This window comes from Chiloscyllium punctatum, chromosome 4, assembly GCF_047496795.1.
Source record: "Chiloscyllium punctatum isolate Juve2018m chromosome 4, sChiPun1.3, whole genome shotgun sequence".
NCBI classification, from domain to species: domain Eukaryota; kingdom Metazoa; phylum Chordata; class Chondrichthyes; order Orectolobiformes; family Hemiscylliidae; genus Chiloscyllium; species Chiloscyllium punctatum.
The window spans coordinates 101,759,322-101,770,084 of record NC_092742.1 but is presented as its reverse complement, the minus strand read 5'-3'; the positions used below and the strand labels follow the sequence as shown (position 1 = coordinate 101,770,084).

The following is a 10,763-nucleotide window of genomic DNA, read 5'->3' as shown; positions in this document are numbered from 1 at the left end:
ACAATGTAACCCTGAAAGTACAAATTAACCCCACAAAATATATGTGTGCATGTGGGTCTTTGTCTGTCTGGGTTGGGGTTTTTTAAAAAATTACTTTACAGTGTGGAAACAGGCCCTTCGGCCCAACAAGTCCACACTGACCCGCCAAAGCGCAACCCACCCATAACCCTACATTTACCCCTTACCTAACACTACGGACAATTTAGCATGGCCAATTCACCTAATCTGCACATCTTTGGACAGTGGGAGGAAACCGGAGCACCCGGAGGAAACCCACGCAGACACGGGGAGAATGTGCAAACTCTACACAGTCAGTTGCCTGAGGCAGGAATTGAACCCAGGTCTCTGGCGCTTTGAGGCAGCAGTGCTAACAACTGTGCCAACGTGCCAACCACATGAGTGTGAGAAAGTGTATATGTGTGTGTCATGAATGCAGAGTGTCTTAAGTCTGTGAGGGGGTGCATGTGTGAGTGTGGGAATGTCTATGTCGGTAAGTGTGTGTGTATATAGGAGTGTCTGTGTGTGTGTGTAGGAGTATCTGTGAGTGTGTATAGTGCAATGGTGGTCACTTGTAATGTGATATGAACCCAAGGTCCCGGTTGAGGCCCTCCCTATGGGTACCGAACTTGGCTATAAGCCTCTGCCCGGCTGTTAACATTGTTAACAGCTAACCCGAGAATGCAACATTTAAAAAAAAGGTTTTGTGTTTTGCACATGAAAGAAGTGAAACTATCACTGTATTCTAACAGATGAAAGGCAATCAATTTTTCAATGTATAATTTCAGTTACATCATAATAAAATTCTTGCTATAAACTCTGTGTTCGGATTGAGCCCTCCATTATCGCCTGATGAAGGAGCGTCGCTGCGAAAGCTAGTGTGCTCCCAATTAAACCTGTTGGACCTGGTGTTGTGTGATTTTTAACTTTGTACACCCCAGTCCAACACCGGCATCTCCAAATCTTGTTCAAAGATGTTGCACCAACTGGGAACTAAGCCCAGGTCTTTTTGTCCAAGAGTAGGAACATTCCTACCTCGTCACAAGACAGTCCCCTTGATTTCCTTTTTTGGGATAGATTGCACCGTTGTGCCTGGAAAATGTTTCTGGGGCACAGCTGGTGAGCTGCGCCTGAACCAAAATTTGCCAATGGGAGGAAGGGGGCGGAGCTGGAAGACCGAGCAGAGGCGGTCCTCCGACCAATTAGAGTGAGTGAGGGGGCGGGGCCGGACGATTGACGGGGAGTGCACGCTTCAGAAATGGTCAGGAATGGAAGAAGCAGAATGTTTTACAAATTCCGATTATTCTCATGACGTCGTGGAGCACTAAACCTCCCATTAAATCAATGGGACATCTTAAGAAATAATTGAAGTGCAGCTCATGATAATTTATGTATTTCAAATTAATTTACAGAAGTCGAATAAGAAACTTCGTTTAAGGCCCGCAGAACAATTGTGAATGGCGATCCTTTTACCGAACATTCCTTGTTGACATGATCTGGAGGTGCCAGTACTGGACTGGGGTGGACAAAATTAAAAATCACACAACACTAGATGATAGTCCAACAGGTTTATTTGGAAGCACTAGCTTTCTAAGCGCTGCTTCTTCATGTGGTTGTAAAGTTACATTCTCAGGGTATTAATAGTATCAGCTCAGCTCAGCTAATGCATTGAAGGTGTGAGGTTAAAGTCTGTGTCCCAGTGTTGGGTCGGATTGATTCCGTTTTTAAAATGGGACTTACAGAATCTTACATGGATTTATGCAGTTTTTGAGCAAAATAAAATGTAATTCTGCAAGTACAAATTCACCCCCCAAACTTGCAGGTGTGTGTGTGCAGGGGAGACTTGAGTGTCTGTGAGTGTGTGTATAGGTAGGTGTATGTGTGAGTGTAATGGGGTATAAGTCTGAGAAGGGGTGTGTGTGTGGGGGGGAGTGATGTAAGTGTGAGCGTTTGAGAGAGCTCACACATACACCACTCACACACGCAACTCCTCACAGACTTATACCGCAATTTACATGCACATACACACACAAACACTCCCACATGCACACACACCCTAAATGAGCTGATGTGGCACCTATTGTTAAAGATATCTTGAGAATGTAACTTTTTAAAAAGTTCTGGAATTTATATATTAAAGAACCGAAACTAACGTAATCATTCTAAAAGATGAAACAATCTAAATTTCTTTAATATTACATCCCATGACACTGCAACCCTGTTGCTATAAATCCTGTGTTTTATGGACCTGCTCCACAAGATGAGAAAGCAGCGCTTCGAAAGCGAGTGCTTCCAAATAAACCTGTTGGAATATAACCTGGCGTTATGTGATTTTTAACCTTGTTGACATGAATACTGTATCCTCAACGCACGCACCAACCGGCTCAAACGCAAGCGCAGTTCGGTTTGTATGTGGAGCATGCGCAGTTTAATGTTGATGGGGGCCTGTGAAAGACACTGAGCCGTTTTCACCGATGGCTTCGATCGGCGGCAAAGGGAGGAGGAGTAGGAGTGGAGCCGTTATGTGAGAGCGTGGCTGGGACAAAGGAACAGCGATATCTCGTCAACGTCTTGTGTCGGTTGCAAGGCCCGAATAAGACTCTCCGGGCCCCGCGTTAGGAGATCCGGTCTTTGTCCAAGGCAGGGGCCCAGGTGTACGACCGCAAGTTGTTTTTTGTTTGAGGGACCAGGGAGTGCGGGCTTCAGGCCTGCCATTCTTCTCGGGCTAGAGCGCATGCGCGGCCACCCCAGTGGGCGAGTGCTGTGACGTAACTGAGCAAGGGTCGGTGTGAGGAGGCAAGTGGGGGGAGTAACCTTAACTACAGGGAGGGTGATTGTGGGGTCTAATAGCATCAATAAGTCTACAGACCATAATGGAATGGATGAGTTAAGAAGAGAATGGGGTGAAGTTGGTGATGATATCGAAGTGAACATAGGTGGTTTTACAGGTGATTACGGCTGGAATCTCAAACAAAAACAATTTGCTGGAAAAAAAGCTCAGCGGGTCTGAAGCATCTGTGAAGAGAAATCAAAGTTGACTTTTTTTGATTTCTATTCACAGATGCTGCTAAGCTTTTCCAGCAACTTGTTCCTTTGTTTCTGATTTGCAGCATCCGCAGTTTTGTTTTGGTTGGGGTCTCAATTTGGGATGCCAAGGTTCTGAACAGTCTGTTTCAGCACCAGTCAGATGCCAGAGAGAGGAGTTCATTCGGCTAAGGAATGGAGTTCGTAGGAGGGATTGAAGGCACTAACTTTCATCCTCCTAATATTTAATCAAAGGAAGTCTGTTCCTCCAGTAATGAATGTCAAACAGGTCAGGATGGTGCATCTTGGAGGATAACTTGGTGGTAATGGCAAGTATTTAGATGTACTAGCCTGAACCTTTGCAATGGGAAACTCCTATCAAATATCTGGATGTTTAGATATATGGAGTCCCCTTTCTTTGATCCCTGCCTCTCCAACTTCCTCCCCATATCTCTCTCTTTCCTCTGTCACTCTGCACCATAAATGTGCTACTGACTTGTGCAGGCCTGAGCAGACGTAGCAGGCTAATTCCCAAATTGTTATTAGTTCAGCCTCTGTTCAATTTCTATGTCAATCCACCAGCTTTGTTGGTCACTTTTCCAAAATGCCATCTCCCCACATATTACCAGATTCACTCATATAATTTCATAAGCTGAATTTATGTCTTTGTGGCTTGTATCTCATTCCATTTTTCTGTTTATGTCAATTAACAGGGTATGCTAAATAGAGGATTTGAAGTCAGGATACTGAAACCAAACATCACACTGTGATCTGATGGAGTCACCCAATCTATCATAGACTATCAACAGATTTTAAACATGGAAGGAGAAAGCATTGCTCACAGTGAGGATAACAGTTACACATGTTCAGGATGCAGAAAAGGCTTCAGCCAATCAACTGGTCTCAAGAACCACAAATGCAGTCACGCTGGGGAGAAACCATGGAAGTGTGGTTACTGTGAGAAAGGGTTCAGTCACTGCTCTGCACTCGAAATTCACCAACGTGTTCACACTGGAGAGAGGCCATTCATTTGCTCCCTTTGTGGGAGGCGATTTACTCAGTTATCCACCCTGCTTAAACACCAGAGAGTTCACAGTGAGGAGAGACCTTTTAAATGTCCAGACTGTGAGAAGTACTTTAAAAGTTCCAGTGATCTGATGTCCCATCGGCGTGTTCACACTGAGGAGAGACCTTTTAAATGTCTAGACTGTGGGAAGTGCTATAAAAGTTCCAGTGAGCTGATGTCCCATCGGCGTGTCCACACTGAGGAGAGACGGTTTAGGTGCTCTGACTGTGGAGCTGGTTTCAAGTGGTCATCTCAGCTCACTGTTCACCAGCGCATTCACACGGGGGAGAGGCCATTCACCTGCTCTGAATGTGGAATTGGATTCACTCAATCATCCCATCTCAAGTCACATCAGCAGGTTCACACTGAGGAGAGACCTTTTAAATGTACAGACTGTGGGAAGTGTTTTAAAAGTTCCCATTATTTGCAGTCCCATAAACGTGTTCACACTGATGAGAGACCTTTTAAATGCTCAGAGTGTGGGAAGTGCTTTAAAGGTTCCAGGGAGTTGATTGTCCATCACCGTGTTCACACTGATGAGAGACCATTCAGGTGCTCTCACTGTGGGAATGGATTCAAGAGATCATCTCAACTCACTCTACACCAGCGTCTTCACACTGGGGAGAGATCATTCATCTGCTCTGAGTGTGGGCAGGTATTCTATCGGTTCTCCACCCTGTTGAAGCATCAGCGAGTTCATTCTGGGGAGAAGCCATTCACTTGTACTGAGTGTGGGAAGGGATTTTGTGAGGCTTGCCATCTCAAGGCACACCAGCGAATTCACACTGAGGAGAGACCCTTCAAATGTCCAGATTGTACGAGGAGTTATAAAAGCTCCAGGGAGCTGAAGTTACACCAACGTGTTCACACTGATGACAGACCATTCAGGTGCTCTCAGTGTGGGACTGGCTTCAAGTGGTCATCTCGTCTCACTGTACATCAGCGCACTCATACTGGAGAGAGACCGTTCACCTGCTCCGACTGTGGGAAGGGTTTCACTCAGAAAATTCACCTGATGACACACCAGCGAGTTCACACTGGGGAAAGACCTTTTAAATGCACACACTGTGGGAAGTGCTATGTAAGATCCTGGGATCTGATACGCCATCAACATGTTCATTCCAATGAGATGCCTGTTAAATGTCCAGAATGACCCAAGTGTTTTAAAAGTTCTGTGGAATTGATGCTACAGTGCAACGAGAGACTGCTCAGTGCCCTTACTACGGGACTGGGTTCCGATGATCATCCCAATTCACTGTTCACCAGGATATTCACACCGGAGAAAGGCCATTCATCTGCATTGAATGTGGGAAAGGATTCCCTCAGAAATCCCACCTCACTGGCACACTGCTGAGATAGTAGCAAGTTTACGAGTGATTTCAGGATATTTTTCTGTTAATTACATTCAGGATAAAGCATGTTAAAACATCCAGCTCAGCTTTATGTGAGAATACTAGAGGTAAAGAGAAATATTTGGATGTTACATTGAACTCATGTCTGCTGAAGGTGTTTAATATCCCCGAAAATTCCTTTGAATAAAGATCAGAAACTAGATGTCCATGTGAATGGGCTATAACTAAAAAATAGATGACTTCATTTTCCATACTGTCTGGGAGATGCTACTCAGCACGAATGCTGTGGAGGATGAATTTCTGCAGTTTGTACTGAAGCATTTCTGAAGTAGAACATTGAAGGATCAAAAAGGAAACAGATTGTTTTAGATTTAGTATTCTGTAAAGTGAAACTGTAATTGATAATTTTACTGTTAAGGGGCCTTTGTTTAATAGAGACCATAATGTGGATTTTTTAATCAAGTTTGAAAATGATATAGTTCATTCTGGAATTGAGATCTCCAACCTGAATATGTAAACTATGAAGATTGGCAAGTTGGCTGTGATGGATTGGAAAAACACACAAAATGGTTTGAAATTACACAGTAACGAGGATTTGAAGATGTATTGCATGGTTTACAACAATTAAGCATTTCCTGAAGACAGTAGGAAAAATAAATCAGCTATGGCTGATAAAAGAACTGTAAGATTATATTAGATAAAAGGTAGTGGTTTTGAAGGTCGTACGAAAAAATGATGAACCAGGGGATTGGGTGTAATTTGTAATCTAACAATGGATTACCAAGAAGGTAATGAAAGGGGAAAGAGAAGATATATGGAAGCACACAAGGAGCATAAAGGTGGACTCTAAAAGTTGCTTAGTTACATGAATGCAAAAAATGCCAAAGCCTCCCAATTGGCTCCCCAATAGTTGCAGAAGTGTGCAGCATCTACAATGTACAATGCAGTAACTCACCAAGGCTCCTTCAACAGAACTTTCTCACAGCCTCTCACCCAAAAAGACCGAAACAATAAATAGATGGGAATACCACTTATTGCAACTTTGCTCTCAACCCATAGTCCATCATAATTTGGGCCAAATTATCTTCCTTTCATCATCACTGGGTCAAGAGTATGGACCTAACACTACTGTCAATGACCCGATACCGCAAGGACTGCAAACATTCAAGAAGTCAGATTACCATCATCTTTTTGTGGGCAATTAGGGTTGGGCAATAAATGCTGGCAGTGCCAGCAACATCACATCCTGTGAATGAATCAAAAAATAGGTGTGATACTTCACTGAGCATTTGTAAAGGATGTTGCAGGGGAAATGGATTAAACTGCTGTTTATGTTAAGGTCTTTCAAAGTAGTTATACATACAGAAACTTCTACTCTTTTGTGCAATAAACACGTGTTGTTTATTGAAAGAAAATTGGTAGCATTGTGTGAATATGTTCAGTAATTAACCGCCATCCTCTCCAAATTTCAAACATAAAGCTTATGATCTACCAAGCCAAGTTTCACTCAGAAATCCAACCTATCCAGTATTACTATCGAGTGGGGTCATAACATTTGGAGAATAAAGGCAATTTCATTGAAACTTACAGGATCCTTACAGCGTGGATGGTTGATAGGATTTCCTCCCTAGCAGTTTAATCTATAATCAGGTGGCATTTTCTCAGAAATAAGGTATACGTTAGGGTGAGGCAAATCTTTTCACTCAAAGGGTGGTGAATCTTCAGAATTTTCTACCGAGGGGTTCATGGAATCTCAACCATTGAGGATAAATCAACAGTTTTCTGGAGGTGAATGACAATAGGAATACTGCAGAAAAGAAAGACCAGCCATTGGTAATTGGTGGAGCAGGCTCAGAGGCTGAATGGTCCATTCCTGTTCCACAGTGAAGGCTTTCACTATTTCTTCCATCTTCAAGTCTTAACGACAATTGAGGAACTGTTAACTTTGTGACTCAATGAGACCATCTGATCAGTTCCCTCCAAAGCTCATCTTGTCCATTTGACCAAGCTCTAAGTCCCTCAACCTGATACCCTGGGTGTCCTCCAAGGATCTGTGGTAGGCCCTTCAAATTACTCATCCATTCAAAAACAGTGTTACTTTAAACACATACCCCAGGGGGGCAGTACGGTGGCTCAGTGGTTAGCACTGCTGCCTCACAGCTCCAGGGTCCCAGGTTTGATTCCAGCCTCGGGTGACTATGTGGAGTTTGCATGTTCTCCCCCCTCTCTGCGTGGGTTTCCTCTATAGTGTTAGGTGCATTAGTCAGAGGGGAAATGGGTCTGGGTGGGTTACTCTTCAGAGGGTCGGTGTGGACTTGTTGGACTGAAGGGCCTGTTTCCACACTGTAGGGACTCTAATCAAAAGAAAAATAAACATTTTGCTCCATTTCACCATCATCCATCTCCATTCCTCCACTGTTGCATAATTATCAGTTTGAGTACAGCACATACAGTAACAGATGAGCAGAAATTTCCTCCAAATAAAAATTAAGGCCAAAGCAATGGTCTTCAGTCTCTGCTACTAATTCTGTTCCTTAATTAGCAAGTCTATCCCTCTCCCTGGGAAATGTCTAAGGCTCAACCAGGCAATTTGTTAAATTTGACCTCAAAATTAGTTTTTGATTGAATATCACTTAATGTTGCATATTATTTGCCTTCAAGCATTCAGGATTAAAGAGTGATTTTATCCAGGTGAGGAAATATTTTAGGATTTTTTATCTACATTGGTAGAAACTGTTTTCACTGCAGGATGGTTGATAACACAACTTTAAGTGGCAAAAATCCAGGTAAGGATGAGGGGAGATGATTTTATTCAGTGATTGGGGTGATCCATTTGGGATCATCTGAATATCCAGTAACTTTCAACAGTAACTTTCAAAAGTGACTGACTTCTCCCTAAAAAGGAAAAGTTTCCAGTGTGAGGAAGAAGGTGGTTGGGAGTGGGACAAATTGTCAGCATCTCAGAGACATTTCACAATGGCCACTTCTTAAGATGAATCAGGATTTACAAGTGCACAATCCTTTATCTGAAATGTTTGGGACCAACTGGTTTTTGGAATTCAGAATTCTTTGAATTTCAGAATAAGTGACAGTTTGATGGTGAAATTTAAAAAAAATCTTACCAAACAGCAGGCGCACTGCGAGTGAATCAGGCCCTGAAACAGAATTGAGGTCTGCCAGTGCTGGGCCAAGGTGCCACATGTTGTATCTGAGTGACACACATCAAGCGGGTGTGGAGTTGGGTTAACAGTTTGAATGCCAAACAACCTTGTTAATGAGAAAAAAATCTTCACGAGAAAACCTTCGGATTTCGGAGCTTTTAGGATTTTGGTATTTCGAATAAAGGGTTGTCTACCTGTAGTTATTTACAGAGTACCCGTGGGAGATTAGAAATGTTGTTTCTGCAGGTGGGGGAGGGGGTGTTGTGGAGAGAGGGAAGGGGAACATTATACAAACGGTCACTGAATTCTTAAGTATACTTAAGACTAAGGTTTTAATGAATATAGAGGGTCTTTTAAAGAAAATAGTTTTAAGCTAGGAAATAACTATGAAGGGTTGTAGCTGACCACAAAAAGAAGCAGCAGGGGGATTTCACAATAAAGCTTCTAGTATGATTAGAGAAACTGGACAAAAGAACAAACTGTAACAAACAAGGAACAAAGAATGCAGACATACAAGGACAGCAGGATGGCCAGATAAGAAAATAACTAGAGAAAAAAAACAAGAGAGGTAATCGGCTTATGATAGGATGGCAAAAGGGAGGCATGATTCCGCAACTTGTAAACGGAATAAGAAAGCGAACATGCTCTGTTTTCGCATGCATTTCTGCTTGATTGAAGAAGCGTCTGGTACTTGAAAGGCTGTAATAAATTGTTCTGGTTTCCAAGGCTTTGTCTCAGGCTGATTTGTGAGTGAGTTCTGTTTCTCATAGTTGGGGGCCTCGTTCTGGGATCCAAAACTCCGACCGCTCGACACTATTGGGAGGATGGCGGAGGTGCACCTTGCCGATTTTGGTGATCTCTGACTCCCTTGCTTGTCGTTCGCGGTTTGGGCGAGTATGATCCGGACTGGGAGAACCTGGAAACAAGGCGGGCTGACGTGGTGGGTTCGGTTGGGCAACTCTTGTGCACAAGACCCAGGTAGGGAAAAGTCTTAAAGGTCGCCCTCCAGGCGACCGGGAGCAGCAGTATTTGCTGCAAGAATTGCCGCAGGACAGGGCGCACCGAAACGACCAGGTAATTCTGTGCACAGACCAAGGTAGGAAAGAGACCTTTAAGTATTGCCTTGGTGGTCGGGACGTATGAAAGTATGGGGAATTGGTGAAATATAAAATAAAGCATATGTCAATGGAAAACAGCCTGTGTCAGAAGGGCTAGTAGCTGAAGGGCTACTGAGGGTGCACTTCGTAACTAACTTATGACCAGATGTCCAGAAAAATATTCAAAAACTAGAGGAGTCGCTGTGGGAAGCTCAAAGTGTCTGTGAGACACGATGTCTGTGTGTGTGTGTGTGAGAGAGAGAGACAGAAAGAAAAGTGCTGTACAGCTTGTAGAAAGTTTAACCCTCTGTGATTCGGTTTGAATGCACATTGTTGATGATTGAATGTTAACAGCTGAAGTTTCAAAAAGCATATAATTGGCCAGATTCATTAAATTTGCAATAATGGGAGGCAAGGGGAGTTACCCATGTAACGATCGATCTGCAAATAACGTTAAAGGGGGATATATCCCACCCGACAGTCCTTTGGGGAAAATGTTGGGTAGTTGGGAACTCAACTCCCGGATGCGGGAGAAAGATAAGGCTACAATGATAAACTATTGTTGTTTCGTTTGGACTAGAGAAAGTATTAAGGTGCCTGGTATTTTTTGGCCCAAATATGGGTCCGATGAGGATTGGCTGTGTCAAGATCTTAATATATATGTCAATTGAAAAGTACTGTACAGTCAAAAAGAGTCTGATTATGCGGCTTGTTGGATAGGGAGCACGAGAGTAAAATTATGTCCCATGAATACAGAGGAATCATGTAAAGAACAGAAAAAGAATGAACAAGGGAAGCCACAAGGGGTTCCCTTAACGTGTTTGCTGCCCCCATATACTACTCCCCGGAACGAGCTTACAGCTCCCGAAGTAGAACCGAGTCCAGACACAGAAAGGGGAACGGACTCTGAACTAAAAGATGCAGAACCTGGGGGTGGGGGGTGCTCAGAATCACTCGAGCCACCACACGTAAAGGAGGGGCAGAGATAATGGAAAATGTAAAATTATGTCCCTTAAGAGAGGTTCCGATTGGGGAAGGTACAATCGGATATGTAAACGCTCCCTTA

At 43.4% G+C, this 10,763-nt stretch overlaps 1 protein-coding gene across 1 annotated transcript; it reads left to right on the top strand.

Moving 5' to 3' along the window:
- Positions 1-2,415: 2,415 nt before the first annotated feature.
- LOC140476591 (uncharacterized) lies at positions 2,416-6,854 on the top strand. Its single transcript, XM_072569413.1, has 2 exons — positions 2,416-2,793; positions 3,735-6,854. The coding sequence occupies exon 2, from the start codon at positions 3,840-3,842 to the stop codon at positions 5,238-5,240; it is 1,401 nt and encodes a 466-aa protein (XP_072425514.1). The 5' UTR covers positions 2,416-2,793; positions 3,735-3,839; the 3' UTR covers positions 5,241-6,854.
- Positions 6,855-10,763: the final 3,909 nt, after the last annotated feature.

Excerpts from the sequence above, each read along its gene's own strand:
- LOC140476591 (XM_072569413.1), top strand. The coding sequence starts at position 3,840 with ATGGAAGGAGAAAGCATTGCTCACAGTGAGGATAACAGTTACACATGT.